The sequence below is a fragment of the Eucyclogobius newberryi genome, unplaced genomic scaffold (genome assembly GCF_026437365.1).
Source record: "Eucyclogobius newberryi isolate DKJ021-1_F unplaced genomic scaffold, fEucNew1.0.hap1 SCAF_11, whole genome shotgun sequence".
Taxonomy (NCBI): Eukaryota; Metazoa; Chordata; class Actinopteri; order Gobiiformes; family Gobiidae; genus Eucyclogobius; species Eucyclogobius newberryi.
Genome location: NW_027315735.1, coordinates 5,350,297 through 5,368,656, shown reverse-complemented (window position 1 = coordinate 5,368,656; position 18,360 = coordinate 5,350,297). Strand labels below are relative to the sequence as shown.

Here is an 18,360-nt window from a genome sequence, read left to right as displayed (position 1 = left end):
AGTTTAGCTAAAGCTGTTAGCATTATTTGTTTCACAATTGAATTTTCATTGAGTAATTGAGTTTACTTCATGCAGAAACGGCTTGAATATAAAATTGAACTTTGAAATTAAACAAAACAAACTGAAATGCCCAGACCCCCAATATATGTTTATTAGGCTTTAATCACTTACAGCCTTGGATAACGGACATTTTAAAATAATGCAAAAAAACAAAAAACTGCCAAACTGCATAAATCTAGAGGAAACACAGAATATTTACTGGTGCAAAGCTCAACTACATGGGGAAAATTGGGTCCAGCCTCATTAAAGCTAGTATACAGAGTTTAATGTGAGGAGAAACAGAAGTGTGTGCTGGTGTGTACCTGCGTCTCTGGGATGATAGGACTGTCCTCCTCTGACGTCTTGTACAGCGTGGACAGCGGCGTTGCCAGGATGAGCGGGTTTGGCCGGAGCAGGCCGGTGAGGTAGCAGCTGGGTATGTCATTGGCCTCTCTCTTCATCACCACAGTGTCCATCACATGAAAGACGCTCCAGGGCAGCCACACTGTCCGCTGCACGGCGGGGAATGGAGCGCGCTCATAACTCAGCGTCAGGGAGGCGCCGCCGTTGGCCACAAGGTCAAACCTGAACACAGTCAGAGATGTTATACTGCTACATGCACCACTGTACTATGTATGCAGATCACATGCTTTTGGATTCTTATTGGATTTTTATCTTGCAATCTGCCTTTGTTTGTCTGTTTAACTAGATTAGATGTGCCCATAGCTGAAAAAGCTATTTTTCTTTTCGCAACAAGTATTAAAAATGTCATGCAGGCAGAATACAGATTCTGATTTAAGCATTAATCTACATTTTCCTTAAGTTTACACTGTGCAAATAATCAATTTAAAACTGAACGAAAAGAAAAAAACTTGCATTTTAATTATATGGACATTTCCTCTGCCCAAACAAATGTGGAGCAAAGCCTCTCCTCTAGTCTGCAGTGGTTTATTATACATAATAAGTCTATATTCTTCATTTACATGTTGATCGGTACAGGCTTTACGTAAGCAAGCCCGAACATTATGCTTTTCCCCATAACTATGTACCACAACCATAAATTCAAAATATATATCGTAAATCTTGTACACTTCATGGTCAAGAACAGAGCACTTTCCAATCCTTTGCCTGATCGTGTATGATGGTTTTAAGCCTCATAAAATAAACATTGACTTCTGGCCCAGGTTGAATGATTCCTGTGGACAGCCCTGGTGTTTAACCCAATAGGATTATTCTGTGTATCTAATGTATGACTGTTGTTAAAGCATGCGTGCTGTGTGCAGGCTTTCTGCTCACATTTGGTTGGCAGTCCTGCAAGCTCTCACTAGTGAACTGCCTTTAATTAGTGTGACATTACTCAGGGAAAAGGGTGCTTTGGAAATGAAGTGCTGCTCTATATATTCAGCAGAGTGGCACCGGAGGGCACGGCGTGTGCGCGGTGACACTGCATGTATTCACACACAGACAGAAGAGCAGGATGAGCCTCCTCGCTCTTCTCTCTCTGGGCAGCTGTGACTGAGCCTTCTTACCATTCTGAGCCCAACTGTTGGCTAACCAAGTGAGATTATCCCAACCAGTTATCACGCTCTCAAGTGTTACAAGAAGTATATCGGAAGAATCAATTTATCCCTGAATATGTGACTCATCCCAGCTGTGCAGTGTCCCTGTCTTTGTCCCACGCTGACAGCGCATAAGCTCAACCTCCAAAACATTTTTACCTACACTCTTTAATATTTTATTATCCTGCTATTTAAGGAGCTTTTTCTGGGACACTGCAGAAAGCAGACATATTTCACCACTAATGCGCACGACTTTTGAGTTTTGGTAAGTAATGTAAAATGTTATATTAATTACTAGATTTATTATCATTGGCTGATGATATACATGCATGGTTAAAATGACATACAGGACTTCTAACAGTCATTTTGTCATCTCTATCAGTGATTAAATAAAGTTAAATGGTATCAATGGCCTTGTTCTGATAAACACGTTTAAAATAAAGCCTGTACCTAATACAGGACATGTGCCACATCTGGTCTGTACTTTTGCTCCCATTATTAAAGAGGCGTCCACAGTAATAGCTAGAGAAGGTCAGACAGTAATCCCATGTTTTACTACACCAGCAGCAGATTGATTCTAGCCGTGCTGATTCAATGCATTTTAAACAGCCTCTCCACCACTCTGACATTTGCATGAGGAATTGGTCTGTGGACATTGTGCTGTGCTTTCCATTTGTTTTGTTTGGGATAAGCACCAGTACAAGTCTTGCGTTGTTACATGGGCAGATTTTTCATTGTGTGAGTAAGTGGGCACTGTAAGGGCATCGCCCTACCTCATATTTACTATTGAGGGATATATTCACATTCAAATCCCATGCTATGATATTATTACTCTACAAGGAGCACAATACTAGATACCTCCAGCTTGCTCCATGGAGACATTTGTCGATTGCTCCAGCTAAGATTTGCGCCATCGTATGTGTATGTGTCCTCACGGCGGTGGCAGAGTGGCAAGCACTCTCGCCTCACAGCAAGAAGGAGGTCAGCCTGGGCCTTCCTGTGTGGAGTTTGCATCCTTCTCCCCGTATCTGGCTGGGTTTCCTCCGGGTGCTCCGGTTTCCCCCATCAACCAAAAATATGCACATGAGATAAAACTCCAGCTACAGTCCTGACCAAGCTGAGCTCAAGATCTGGAGCTGGGTCCCGGGCGCTGCACCGCAGGGACCACTGCCCCTGACACGTTGCCCCAGCAGCATTGAAAGCTCGTAGGATCATTCGGGCAAAAATCTCCACCACGTTACGTGACAGTTCAAGGGGATCACAGTCTACACTCTGTTGTTATCTGTTGTGAACCTGACCAACAGTCAAACCTCGAATCCAGGAGGAGCAGTGTTTTCTAGTCGCGGAAATCTGGATCAGCTCTATAACTTTGATCCGTTGTTCGAGGGTTCTTGCACAGATAATAAATATAACAATACAATAGATCTTCTGGCTTTGCTGAATCTATATGTAGCTCCCTGCTCAACACTCTCACACTCTCACACATATGTTTTTTTTTAGTATTTCATGTATTCTTTGTTTACTAAGACCAAGCTTGAATAAAAGTAATGCTGGCGGCGGCACATGTCTTATAATGCCTGTTCCGCACATATTATTACAATCGCTTCATTAGATAAGTTCATGGCATGTTAAATGTTAAACATATGTTTGCAGTAATCAAATATTATTTGTATGCAATTAGTATTTTGTAACAGATATGTTGTTCCCAACTCAAACTGATGCATATAGAAAGTGTAAAGTGCATGGCTGGACCCAGGGGCTAAGTCTGGTGGACATAAACGCTCCTGTTTGTTTGGACATGCTAATCCGTGTTGACACATGCAGGTGTCCGTGGTGTGTGCCTTACATGCCATCCTGCCGGCTGATGGTGTATCCGTACTCGGGGTAGAGTGGGAAGGACACGTTGACTCCGATCAGTGGCGTCCCGTCTCCTGTGAGGACCTGACCCCTGATGACTGACGCCAAGCTGCACGGACAAGCAAACACAGACAGGGTAAACAAATAACAGATTGTCACAGCGTCAATTTTTATGTAATACTTTCAGCTGGAGGGCAGGGCTCTATTTAACTCTATGAGGAAGGAAATCTTTTTTTGTTTGGCAATCAGTTCACACAGTTCAAAACCAGTTCAAAACACTTTGGGTAAAGATGCATTGGGTAACATTTATGGAGAAGGTGCCAGGAATGTTCCACAGTATGACTTTAAATGTATATCTCCATGGAGATAAGCAGGTGATGCCACCAGGCCAGGTTACAGATCAGATCTGTGGAGATGTGACTAAGTAACATTTTCTCAGTGAATTCTGACATGCTCCCCTGCTTTCTAGGCAGTTGAAACTATGGGCAGTTTAGAATGTCATGATGTCATGTGAACATAACATGAGCAAACAATGTCAGTCACTGTCAAACTAGCAAGCACCGCATCTTACCAACTGTCATCCCTTCACCCGCGGCGCTAGCACAGACTTGTAATTTACCGATGTGGAGAAGCACGCACGTCAGTGGCAGTTAGTCATGAAAACATCTGGCCAACACAGCTCCTTTCTGTCTCTATTTACTCCATTTAAAAGCCATAATTCAAACAAATGAGCCACAGGAAACACGGGGCTGTCTACTGTATCTTTTGCACCATCTTGCACGTTTATTGCAGCGTTTTTTATTCCTCCAGGAAATATAAATGGATGTGCTGAATTCAGACTTGAGCCCCATTTCTAATAAAAATGCTGTTATGCAAGCTATTATGCAAAGACAAGATGTGGCACACAAAACCAAGTTTAGCTCTTAAGGCAATGTAATTTATGATGCCGGGAGGAATAAAACACGCACAAAATAGAGGGCTTTATATCAGACTAAGTAAAAGATGCAGTATTTTCTATCTATGTTTTATCAAATAATAAGGTTATATTAAATGATGGTCCGTTGGTTTGTCCGTTGTTTTCAGGGATCATGTTCCTCCACTGAATCCACCCACTATGAAAAGCACCAGTTGGTGTGGGGCTTGTTTATCAACTACGGGTCTTAGACCGGTACTTTTCAGCTTTCAGAAGAAACAAAGCATATTTCAAAAATAGTTTTATTCCCACAAGCCTCTAGTTATGTATTTAAGTACACTGTGAAGCTTTTTTGATGGACGATACCCCAACTGCTTGTACCCATGGAGATGTCATTTATTTGCCTGGAATGTTCCATAGTATGGCATTAAACTTAACTATCTACATAGAGACAAGCAAGTGACGTCACCAGGCCAAGTTACAGGTCAAATCGGTGGAGACTCCACTCACAGTAATGGTACATCCTCCAGGAGGACACCTACGCCTTCCAGAGCAAACCCTGGAGATACACGTGTTTGACGCTCTGGACAAGCATCTGAACAAAGAGTCAGCTTCAAATGCAAGTGACAACGGTCTCAGGAATAATATTATCAAACTCAAACCGGGCAAGCTAAAGGCTAATCTATCAATATCAACAATCTATGAATCCATTTAACAATTTTTGTGTTTGGTAAAGTTAAGGACTACTTTATATCGACTGTATGTAGTGTCACAATATTTTGCTTTCACACTAAACAAATTTTTACTCATGTACCCGGCTTTAACTACAAAAACACTAGCAATACAGTTTCAGAAACGTTTGCTTTAAAATTAATCATATATACCCCCGAGGCAACTACTGTTGTCATGTCGGGGGTTACAAAAATAAATTTAATTCAATTCAATTCAGCAGACTTCAATATGGCCAAAAATGCATTACAAAAAAGCCCTGTAATAACATGCCATGAAAAAATATTATAACTAACATATGTCTGCAATAATAGAAAACAGGCCCAGCAAGTGGAATCACAAGTTCACAAGAACAAGAATCACAAGAACATTGCAAAGCTCCGCAGAACTCCAAAATGGCTACTGTATCAAGGAGACGCACTTTGTCGAGGATTGAGAACAACAAAATCCAGCGCCGCAGGCAACCCAAAGCTTCTGAAAGAAAGTATTAACACGCGGCAACACAGACGGAATTGCACTTTGGAGAGAAGGCTCATAAGTTCAGATGAATATAAAGTTTGAATTAAGTACAAGATATGTACGGCTTTTGGTTGGTCTGGAAGAAGTAAAAATACGTTCCTGTGATGAAATGAAGGGTGAACAAAGCGCCTTTCCCTCACCTGGCAGCGGCCTAAAATAGCTCCCCTGTTAGCGGGCAAAGAGCAGTGGCAGTAGAGCGGCCCGGGTTAAATGGGTTTCTTACGGGCATCTCTGTGGTAGTTAGTCCTGCATGGAGGAGCATTACTCATTCACTTTGCCTCCCTGAATGTCCCTGCTGGCTAATGGATTGGCCGCTGGTACAAAGGTTGACCACCTCCAGGACTGCCTTTCCTGTTTCCTGTGTGGAAAAGTGCCCTCAAGTTGGCATTTGGCATCATGAATCACACAAAAGCACGGCTAATCCATATTCACATATTGGCCTAAAGCATAGTTATTTTTAAACACATTTTCCTTTGTACATTTGAGAAGGTTTGTATTGTATCATGCTGACTTGTATTAAGACATCATTGAATCATAAATTAACAGTGGACTTTATGAGGATACCATTTTCAGGTGAAGGGTCTGAAACCTTCTATTCTACATGATGGTTTGCCTGGAATATTCCTCAGACTTGCATAAAAACAGTGTGGAAATAATCAACGATACATCTTTACATTTTTATTTTATTTGGAAATTCAACATTTTTATTCATATATTTTGCAACTATTTATTATTATTATTATTGTTATTATTTATTGTTTTATGTTGCATCTTAATCCAAAGCAAGTTCCAAATTTTTGAATCCTGGTCATTGACAATGGCAATCAACCCCATTCTGATTCTGACTTTAAGTTTATAACATACTGTAGAACATTCCAGGCAAAGCAATATCCTTTTCATAAAACGAGCGCATGGCCCTAAAGTGTACCTTTCATTCATATTTGTACACAATGTTTGAGATGGACTGAATCAAGGTTTTGGACTGAGCTGCCAAACCTCTCTAAAAATATAACAATATTTCACAGGGAAAAAGAAAACTGTTCTGAAATTTACATTTTACACTAAATTTCCATTAGACGACACCAAGAAAAAGCACTTAACAGTTTTTCTTTTTAAAATCACAAGTAATTCATAAAATGTTGACTTGTAGGAATGTTAATGATGATTCAAGTCAACAGGCCAAAATCATGATAATTTGTGGCCTATTGTTATATAGTATTGTCATATACTTATACTTGAGTCCAGTCTTTTTTACCTCTGCATGAATTCAAGTCTAATACAGTAGATGTCTGTGGCCCAGTGTCTCTGATGTTAAATGAGATCCATCCACATTGAATCATGTCCGCTTACGGCTGGAATCTTAAACACACCTCAGGCACATTTGTCACCGGTGGGTCAGTGATGTCTTATTCTGCCTCTCTTTATCTCAGGGTCGTTACGTATATGAGACAGGAATGATCAACAACTTTAGCTTCTTACACGATTGGCACGGCCTTCTCTGATTCTTTATTTACCAACTTGCCAAACAAGGCCACTTAAGAGCGCATTGGCAGTTCACTCCCTCTCGCCCTCCCTGTCTATTCATTTCTGGAGAGGCAGACGGATGCTCACAGAGTCCGAGCCACGCCACCTGCTTGAAACCCAAAAATGAACCAGCAAGTTTATACATTCTTATCATAGGCTGCGGAGAAGGCCATCTGAAAGCCCGATGGGGGGGCTGGTGCGCGGACATTCGATACGGCTGGTGGACCGCGGGGAGATGGAAGTGGTGGGAAAAGAAAAAGAAAATCTAACTATAACCACAACACATGTTTTATTCTCCATGCTGTAGAAGGAACACGTTTACCGTCGTCCTCTGAAACGGGAGCACACCGTGAAATGGGCCTTTTCTTTTGGTGAATACAAAGGTTTTGTGAGTGTAAAAATGAGTGGCAGAATGACCTCTAACAGTTCTCATCTCTGCGCTGTCAGATATCAGCTACATGCAGTTTGGAAGCAGTCATGGCAACCAGACGTTTGTTTATGTACACCGCACAAAGGATGTCTATGAATTATTCAGAAATAGAGAAATAGGTCTACAAAACACACTTAGTTTTTGGTTATCATTGCTACCCTTGAGTCTCTCTGTGTCAACATTATATAAGCCTTGCACTTGTATTACCACTTACATGACGTGCCAAAGTTTGAGGAAATGTATATAAAACACACATAGACACTCAATGAGCAATAATTGTTCATGATTTTCATGACCACACACTTTTTCTGAGATCATTTGAGGAATTAGTGTGTTACAAAAACCTACAGATAATGTTGAAACACTCTAGAAGACTTAACTTAAGGAAATCACCTCTTTGGAGCAATTTAAATTAAAAAAAAACTATTATTGTATTATTAATGAATTATTATTATGTAAATTATTGTCCGTTTATTACAAAAGTTAACCTTAATAAAATACAAGAATAATTGTTTATGTCATTTTAACTATTGTATAATTTTGTGATTCCATTCACAATAATTGTATCTTTTACTACATATTTAGGACAGCGTTAATGAGTTAAACCATTATTGTTGGCTGTAAGAAATAAAAGGTTCCATACAGTATGGTATTACTTACTTACTTATATATTCGATAACGGGCATTATTATTGCCAAAACGTACATGTGGCGTCACCTGCTTGTCTCCATGGTTTTAAGTCACACTGTGGGACATTGACGCATAAAGAATGGGACGTGCTCTAGATCAAGCCTGTTATTCAGACTCCACACCATTATTCCCTGTGGCACAAACAAAGCCTGAAATATAGACGACACATTACATGACGCAGTGAGGGTTGGCTGTCACTACTTTCAAGATGTACTCCTGGTGCATGTCAATACAGCCACGGTCTTCACTTGTGTTACTATGACAACTATTTCAAAATGGCCGCCTCAGTGCTCTGACATTTTTCGTGGGAATGTATTTTGGTGAAATTAGAAACATTGAACGTTTCTTGTCAATAGCGGGCGTATCAAACTGAGTGAGGCTTGTGACATTCAACCCTGAGTACTGTTGCACATGTTTGCAGAGTCTTAGAACAGGTTTCTGAATTTTAAACTATATTTTATACACAAAGATAAAAAGGCAAATGACTATTCTGAGGCGCGGAGCTAATGCTGGAGCCAGACATTAAATCGACAGTAAGCTGAAGACAATGAGGAGGGGATTACTGAGGAGCGGGCCAGGGGGGGACAGCCTCATTCTATATTTTCACTAAAGCACGCTATTTACATAGGGATTACTTTAAACTATTGGAGGAAATATTCCCAAACCCTGAGCACACAGCCGGAAATCACTTCTCTCTCCATCAGCGGCAAAACAAACGCTGCTGTAATGGGTCTGAGCCGAGGTTATGACGGAGTCTCAACATGGACTCATTCAGACTCAGTGTATGCAGAGCTGGAGATATAATGCAATAGAGCAGTCAGACATTTCAGGAATCAGATGTCATTTTTTTCAATTAACTGAATTTGTGAATTTGTCGACGGGTCTTTTCCTGCTGTGGATGTAATACATTGTTTTTCATCATTTGATTTTGACAAACTGTGTAGAAGGATTTGTTGATCTAATTCCAAGCATGATTTATTCAAGTTTCAACTAAACAAATAATTGGCAAAATTCTTACAAAAGTTTTACACTGAAATAATATTTTTTTTTCTAATATGTGAAGAAACTGAAGCAAGACATTTCAAACTGGCTGTATATATTTTTCTGATGTATATGTACCAAATATGTGCAATCTTTAAAAGTTTTTACATTTACAATTTTGATATGAAAACATTGCACAGTCAAACTATTTATTTTCTTTCAGAAAAAAAGTTTCAAACCAATACTTATAAATGTAAGATTTTTTTCCAATTCACCTGCAGGGTCTCGCCTTGAGATGGCAGCCAGTCTTTTACAAATCAAATGGCTTTGTCCGTATTTTCAAAAGAAGGCGTTTACCCTTTTGACAAATTGCTTGAACTTGAATGTGCTTATCAAATCTAATCTAGCTGTAAAATACTGAATAATCCTCTTATGTAAAACCTGCTTCAATATGTAATGAAAATGCATTTTTAATTGAATGTTTTGGGTTGAAATGCTTTGTCAGACACTTGATCCACTGTGTATTAAGCGTGTGTGGCAGCGGCGGCCCCGTGCACACACACTTGTCTGCTCTTCTCCCAAAGACAAAGTGATTCTAGTGGCATTTTGAAGAGGACGCACAAACACGGGCGCCTCTTCCCACTGGTAATGAGACAGCAAACATCCAGCGCGCCGGCTACAATAATTAAGTCCCTGTCTCTTCTTCCAGCTTACCTGCTATTGAAGGGGTTATCCGAGGTGATCACGTGACTGCCGCCGGGGCCAATCAGGAAGCTCACGCGCTCGAAGAAGCCCTTGGAGGTGGGCAGGGAGGCGGAGCTCTGGAGCTGGGCGGCCATGACGGCGGGGTCGGGGGAGCCGCGGCAGTAGCTCTGACCCTGACAGGCCATCTGAGAGCAGCAGTCCGGATCCATGCAGTCGACCAGTCCATCTGGAGAGGAGGGGGAGAGGAGGGGGACAGGAGGAGAGGAGGAGAGGAGGGGGACAGGAGGACGAGAGGAAGGGGAGAGGAGAGGAGTGGGAGAGGCGGGGGAGAGAAGGGGGAGAGGAGGACGAGAGGAGAGTAGGAGGGGGACAGGAGAACGAGAGGAGGAGAGTAGGAGGGGAAGAGAGGAGGGGGACAGGAGGAGGAGAGGGGGAGAGAAGGGGGAGATGAGAGGAAGGGGAGAGGAGGAGAGGGGGAGAGAAGGGGGAGATGAGAGGAAGGGGAGAGGAGGAGAGGGGGAGAGAAGGGGGAGAGGAGGAGGAGAGGAGGAGAGAAAGGGGAGTGGAGAGGAGGACGAGAGGAGGAGAGGAGGGGGACAGGAGAGGGACAGGACAGAGATGAGGTAAGGCACAGGAGCACCAACGAGGAGCTGCAGAGGACACGGAGCCACAGGCACAATACTGGTTTGAGTCAACATTGTGTCCGATGTGGACAGTGTGTATCTAGAGGAGTATGTAGTATATCTAGAGGAGTATGTAGTATATCTAGAGGAGTATGTAGTATATCTAGAGGAGTATGTAGTCTATCTAGAGGAGTATGGAGTATATCTAGAGGAGTATGTAGTATATCTAGAGGAGTATGTAGTATATCTAGAGGAGTATGGAGTATATCTAGAGGAATATGGAGTATATCTAGAGGAGTATGGAGTATATCTAGAGGAGTATGGAGTATATCTAGAGGAGTATGGAGTATATCTAGAGGAGTATGGAGTAGATCTAGAGGAGTATGGAGTATATCTAGAGGAGTATGGAGTATATCTAGAGGAGTATGGAGTATATCTAGAGGAGTATGGAGTAGATCTAGAGGAGTATGGAGTAGATCTAGAGGAGTATGGAGTATATCTAGAGGAGTATGGAGTAGATCTAGAGGAGTATGGAGTATATCTAGAGGAGTATGGAGTATATCTAGAGGAGTATGGAGTATATCTAGAGGAGTATGGAGTAGATCTAGAGGAGTATGGAGTATATCTAGAGGAGATTTACTGTTTTTGAAAGAAATCTCCAAAATTGTATCATTATTTGTTTGTGATTGGCTCCGCAAATTTGTCATATTAATATGATGGTTTAAAGTCCATTCAACTGACAACAAACTGACATCTTTGGAGCTGAAAAATTGCATCATTTACTGAGTGAAGACAGGGTGTTCCTTTTTTAATTTGTGCTGATATAGAATACTTTTAATTGTACCAGTTTTGACGTTTAAAGCAAGATGACAACCTGGGCAAACGAGGGACTGCACTTGAACTGGTTCAAAAGTAAATTCCACAATAGAATTCTGTACTACCTCCAGCTCAGTTTTAAACTGTAGATTATCTAAAATGTTGTGATGTCACGTGAACGCAACCTATTAAGTATATTGTTCAGTGATTTGTCCAAACAGACCTTATATTCAAATTCTGTCTCTTAAACATGTTTGAACGTTTTGTGTTTACAAAGGAAGAGCTGCAATAAAAGTTCTATTCTTTTTATGTTATTCACAATGAAAATAAAATGTTGACTTTAAATACAAAATGTTTTTTTTTTTTGCTAACTTTTTATGTTAAGTTGTACTGTATCTTTTCTGTTGAGCAGGTCTTACTCTAGATAAGGGGTGTCCAAACTTTTTTGAACCGTTTGAAATGTTCCATTTGACATGTTTCGATGCCTCCACACCTTTAACTAGACTTGGGTCATTAATATTAGGTTGGTTTAACACATGTTTGAATTTCTCCAACTTTATATAGTCAAAATAACTACCAACTTAGCAGGAAGCCGGAAGGCCAACAAAAATTGGTCTGAGGGCCGCATTTGGCCCCCGGGCCACAGTTTGGACACCCCTGCTCTAGATAGAACATCCCAGATAAAGCTGTAGGAAACCCCTTCACCAGGGTTAAGTGCAGTTCTGAACTGCCCTGCCCTGGTCTTCCTTATTTGTCACATTCCAGATTTATGTTTAAAACAGAAGTTGTGGTATATAATAAGTACCAAAGGTATTTCAAGGGCATACTTTGTGTCTAACTCCACAGGAGCCCATGAGGCCCTGGCACAGTCCATCATGTATCTGTTTCACTGATTGAGCCTGAGAGCCGGCGGTACAGCGCCAGCGGCCCCCAACGGGACAAGCCAACACTAATGGGAGGTGAAGGCAGGGCTCTTAAGATGACTACAGGTCCAGGAGTCACACTTGATTTGACCAAGGGCTACTCTACTAAATGAAAAGTGTATCAGGGGCCAAATATTATCATAATGCTCAAGGCTTCTGGCTCCTATTAATGTAAAATATATGTGAATTTACCGAATATATAGCGTGAGACAGCTTCATTGCTTTTTCACATTCTCAGCAAAGTAAAAGAGTGCTGGAATGTTTAATATACAAATATAAACTTGTGGTGCGTCCGGGGCAACTGGCATATTTCCCACCTCTGTTACACCACTTGTTACAGGTTAAATCCGTCAATAATTTGTTATTTAACATGTTTGACATGATTGTTTAATGTTACATTTCTTTAGGCTACGGTTTAGCATTAGCCACATTGTATAATTATATATTACATATGAGTTTATTCTGCAGGAACGCTCTGAAGTCAGAACTCGTAACATTCAAGAGGGAAATGATCGATCTCACAGTTGTTTGGAACGCAGCAATAAACCCTTTAAAGATTTGTAAACCAAAACTTTCTATATTCTGGAATAGAGGCAAACGTGAAATGGAACACAGTGTGATGTCAATGAAGGAATTGTGATTAACCACAGAATATCAGAAAATATGAAAAATCACGTTGTATTTCTCTACGTAAAACCACTCAGATACATGTGAGTCGTATCAGAACCCGGTTTAAAGACATTTTGCTGTTAGATTTTCCATCCTTTCTTTATTTCTAACCACATCTGCCACAATCACTATGTCCATATGTAATCTTCCTCTGCCTGGATGAACTGGTTCTCCTCCTGGGTGGGTCCAGCTCCTCTGTCAATCTACAAATTGAAGCGCGTCCGTTTGCCCATCCATGGGAGTCGGATCTCTCCTTCACTGTGGAACTCCTCCTGGTTTCTACTTCTCCCAAAAGAGGTTTGGTATTTTTTCCTTGCCGAGCAGGAGGATCTAAGGACAGGGGGTGCTGGGACATTTGCTAATTTCCTATGAACATTGTTTAATCTGTCTTGGACTGTCGCCCTTTGAGGCAACTGCGTTACAAAAATAAAATTAATTGAAAATGTGATTGAATATAATGAATTCTTCACGCTGAAGTTGTGGTCCGGGTGAATGAATATCTATCTGTACTACCTCCCAAACACTGGTTGGTTGTAGATCTTTATAGTTTATGATGTTTTTTTCCTTGCAGTTTTGGTTGTATTCCTTCAGGGGCACCATGTTGTTCATTTATTTATCATTCTTCATTACATGTACCGACACAGCAAATGGATACTTGCCCTTTCGCTGTAATTGTGACTGTTGCAGATGTTATCTAATATGCATTGTCCAGAATGAAAAACAAACAAACAAACAAAAACTATTTGCAATACCTGTTAAAGAAGTTAAAAGCTTTGATTGTGTTTCTTATCTAGTAATAAAATCCTATTGGACTAATATGGCACTTCTCCAGTCGCTTTTCTAAGTCGTATTGTGCATTGCTCCTTATCCAAGTACTAGATCAGCATTGACACGGATGTATGGCAATATAAAACAACAGTACAAGAGTTAGCGACCTACAAAGGCATTTTAATATCTATTTACTTTAACTGTTTGACCTCGAGTGAACTTTGGAATTGAGCGAGCGCCACCAAAAACCTCACATCCCGTACAGCTTTAAGTGCTTTATAATTGATCTCCAGTACATTCCCCTGCATGCTGTTTAACAATCTGCTGCGGCCACATTTGCATATCCTTCCTACTGATGTATTATGTATGATTGATTTGTTTTCTTTGTTTGCGCTGTCACGGAGGAGCCACATTTCAAAGCCCATTTTCCTGTTTTTATTCTTCCCCGAGCTAAGCATTGCGCTAAAAGGCTAAAGAGGACTTATTTGTACATAGCGAGCGCTCTTTCGTCTTCCTCTCGCTCTCACCTCCCTCGTTATCCTTGCCATCTGAGCAGAGCGTCTCGGTGGCCACGTCGCAGCCCAGGCCCCTCCACCCGGACTGACAGATGCAGTGCCAGACATTCTGATCCAGGACGCACCTCCCGTTGTTGTTGCACAGCCCCGGGCAGCCGTCTGTCAACACATCATGTACGCATCAAACAGGAGAGGCGAGCAAGTGGAGGGAATCAACAGGAGATAAGAGGGGAGACGTAAGTGGAGGGATCAGAGATGATAGGAGGACATACAGTACAGCCTGACAGGACCAGGGGGGGTGAGAGGAGGGGAGTGATGTTGTTTCACATGAGTGTCAGGTGCGTCAGGAGAAAAGTGCACGCTGAGGGTGACCAGATCAGTTTTGTGAAGCGTTTCCATATTTGCGTCAGATCGTATGTTCGAGGCACAGTATGGAGAACTGGGAGGGGCTCAGAGGTTTTGATCCGATATTAAAATGTATTAGTGTTGTCATGATACTACAGTTTCAAACTCGATTTCGATCAGCCAATACCTTCCCTGCTCAAGGTAAAAAGTATTCAGGAAAGGTCCAATTCTGTCCTTTTAATGTGTTTTTTCTTAATCAAAACTTGTTCAAATGCATATCTTGTTTCAACACTAGTTTTAGTTCTGATTAGTAATTCATTTTTGATACTTTTGACAAACTTTTCCTATATCCTATAAATACAGTTAGTTTTTACGGCTTAAAGGTACCTTGAATTCTTACTGTGAGCAGGCTCGCCTGTCCGCAGAGCTGACCCGTGACTTGCCGTGATGATGTTTCCTTTCTCTATAGACACATGCATTTAATCCCATACAGTGGAACATTTGCCAAAGCCATAATATCTCCATGGAGACAACATGTTGGCAGACCCTCTACTAGAAAAGTTACTTGCACCTTTGAACGTTTTATCCACTTATTTGGGTATTTCTAACTTGACTCAAAAGTGAGGATTGGATTCTGTTCAAAATGCTCATGCTAATTACTAATAATAGTATATGTTCCAACAAAGTTATTGTAAGGTGATTATTATATAAATATTTGAATTTATTATATTAAACAGTCATAAAAACACACATTTACATTTCGGATTAGTTCCATGATCTCGATATACAATGTATACAACTAATCAATACTAAAAGTAATATCAAAATCATTTTAACAAGTTTTAATACTAAAGATAAATTACATTAGCAGGACAAGAACAGTTTTAGAAATATTTTAAACTTTAACAGAGCTAGTATAAGACCACGAGATAACATAAAAAGCTTTTTCTACAATAACATAAAAAAGTATAATATACAATATTGTGTTGGAAATGACATCTTTCATTTAAAAAAAATGTTTTAATTATAACTGTGGTAGCTTATTGAAATTGAGTTTTAAATGTTATTATTATTACACTTTGTTTTACCTGTCCATCGATTTAAAGATAAAAACACTAAAGAATGCTCTATTCTCACTCAAAATGTAGCTATGCACGCAATCACTTTCTATGTTAATCGCCAGTACGAATAAGGAAGTTTCAGAACTTTGCCTAAAGGTTTGTTGTAAAAGAAACACATTTTGAATTCAATAAATCACTACATACTGCATTGCAGATATACTTTTCTTTGCACTTGTTTTACACATATTTTAAGGACTGAAGTTACATCCGCTAAAATAAACCCACGCTCTGATCACGGCGGGCTCTTTCTAGTTTTAATGTAATTCTCCCACAGTGTGCCTTCAAGGACATACGCAGCGCTTTCACCAGAGAATACCTATAGTTCTATATACGTTCTATATATACACGGGCGCCGCACATACACAGGAAGCACTCATGTGAAGTAACAGGGACATCAAAGGACAGGGAAGTCTGTATGTAAATAGGGAAAAGGGGGTGTGTGGGAGGAGGAAGGTCTTGAGTTTATACATTTACAAAGAACAGAGCAATCGCTGCTGGGTGGCATTCCTTGTATAGTGGAGGGGTGAAGACAGGGAGCCGAAAAAACACGACTAAACCACACCAGTAGGGGGCGTTTAATCTGGCAGACACAGAGGATTCAGACAGGGGAACAACATCATGGGGCGACTGGGACGGACAAAGTGTATAAACGCCGTGCTAGGGAGACAGAGAGCAGGGGGGGATTGTTGGTGACAATCTCCCTCGGGTGTATATATAGTATGGTTCAATTTACCTTTATATCCTATCTTGACCGCTCCTTTTACACAACCGCGGGAAGGGAGACATTTGGAAAAGAAAATTACTTATCTCTTGCGGTGCTAAGACTGACAAACACATTGACTTATAAACCTAACGAACAGGGAGAACAAAAAAAGAAATAAAACGTGGAAGAGGTCTGCTGCCGTCAAGCTAATGCACCTGCCGACATGGTTTGAAAGAGTATTACTTGAGGTCCTGCGGTGGAGGTAGAAGGTAGAAGTTTAGGTCCGAAGGCGCTGTGGCTTTGTGCATGTTAAACGACAAGTCCTATGCTGCTAAAGCGAGAGCGACACAGGATGTGGCTGAGGTAAGAGAAGAGGCGTTCAGAGCTCACCCGTTTTCATGTGACTACTGCTTTCATATTGCGGTACCTTCAGGATAAAAGCAGGGATGCACTGACACAGTAGGGCCCAAATATGGTCAAATATGGTCTGTACTGCGCCGTGTGTCTCCTCAGGCTTCTCAGCTGCTCAAACTGTGTGTCTAAAGTTTATGTTATATGATGTTATTATGATGTTATTATTTTTTGTTGATTTGTCCCTCTTTCACACCCGTTCTTCCACTAGTGTTTATTGACCCTGGAAAAGAAGGCGAGTGAAGTGTTTTGCCCAAGGACACAGTGGTACAGACAGGGTTAACTTTCAGATTGGTGGGCAAACATTTTCCCTTTGAGCCTCTGCTTTATGAACAACTTAGGTTTTTATGGTGTTTTGCTGTTTTGGATCCCAAAACCACCTGGTAAAAGGTTTCATTAATGGTAGAAGAAGTACTCAATTTTGCTACTTTAGTAAAAAGAAGGCCATAAAAGTAAAATATACTTTTGAAGCACCCGTTAAGAATTTTTATATCTATTCAAAGCAGCTGGATAAATAATTGTGCTGATTAATATTGGTCCACGGAAGATACTGGTTTTGATCTAATTATTTTTCCAGTAATTTTTGTTTACTAATTTCTGTTTGCTTAAGGCCCAGACGCCAGAGCCAGATTTGGCCATGAACATGATTGTACTTTCTACTTTTCAGTTCAGTTGAGATACAGATACCTAGCATTTGACTTGTACTTTGCTACCTTTCACCACAGATTTTAATACCAGCCTGTCCGACCAGATAGCAGTTTAATAAAACTGTATTTTTCAATCAATATATTTGAGAGCCTAAGAAGTTGACAAACTTATTCACCAACTCCTGAATCCACTGCGGGCCACACTTTTGCACCAAGCAGAGATAGAACACATATTTACTTAGACACTGGCCTTCTGAGACTGCCTTTGTGAAACTTGTTTGAATTTAATAAACACGGACTACATTTAATCTACACCGTGATATCGGCGTAAAGGCACGAGAGACAAAACACGGATCAGTGCATCCCTGTAATAAATGTCGGATCAAGACAAAAACATTCTCAAGCAAAACGAATAGTGTTTTTTACCTGATACTCGGGAATCCAGGGCTATACATGTAAGCCGAGAGGGAGCCGGGGAGAGGGAGAGAGAAGATGGGAGGCAGACAGGCATAAGACATGGGAGATACAAGGAGGTGTTAGGCAAAGGAATGCAAATGGAAACAACAAGGAGAGAATCTGTTTGTGAGGGAAGACAAAAGACAAGGGGGAAAAAAGCCTGCACGGAGGTTCACTCACACTGGAAATAAGAGAAACTAATTAAGAATACAGTGGGAAGCAATTTAAAAGATGTGTCGAATACATTTTTCTTAGAAATTGGGGAAAAGAATATTACAGTTAGAAATGTACTTGGAAAGAATTGTGTAAAGTTGTGTGTTGATTGTCTGACGCGATACAAACATATAAGAGGTTGAAAGGAATCTGCCGAGCTATGAATAAACAGATATTATTCAATTCAATTATGTTGAAAAATAA

General features: G+C 40.7%; 2 protein-coding genes across 8 annotated transcripts in view; one reads left to right on the top strand and one right to left on the bottom strand.

Moving 5' to 3' along the window:
* The window catches only part of elovl6 (ELOVL fatty acid elongase 6), a 557,878-nt gene that overhangs the window by 242,755 nt on the left and 296,763 nt on the right, over nucleotides 1-18,360 (top strand). The gene's annotated exons all lie outside the window — the stretch shown is intronic.
* The window catches only part of LOC140348922 (teneurin-3), a 263,968-nt gene that overhangs the window by 73,395 nt on the left and 172,213 nt on the right, over nucleotides 1-18,360 (bottom strand). For 4 of the 7 annotated variants that reach the window (XM_072435086.1, XM_072435102.1, XM_072435127.1 and 1 more), the window contains 6 exons: nucleotides 17,914-17,934; nucleotides 16,460-16,483; nucleotides 14,273-14,419; nucleotides 9,956-10,172; nucleotides 3,445-3,564; nucleotides 363-624 (listed from right to left, as the gene is read on the bottom strand). In XM_072435086.1, coding sequence (XP_072291187.1) covers nucleotides 363-624; nucleotides 3,445-3,564; nucleotides 9,956-10,172; nucleotides 14,273-14,419; nucleotides 16,460-16,483; nucleotides 17,914-17,934 — 791 coding nt within the window. The remainder of the gene's footprint in view (nucleotides 1-362; nucleotides 625-3,444; nucleotides 3,565-9,955; nucleotides 10,173-14,272; nucleotides 14,420-16,459; nucleotides 16,484-17,913; nucleotides 17,935-18,360) is intronic. The other 3 variants (XM_072435110.1, XM_072435119.1, XM_072435094.1) reach the window with 2 other exon arrangements.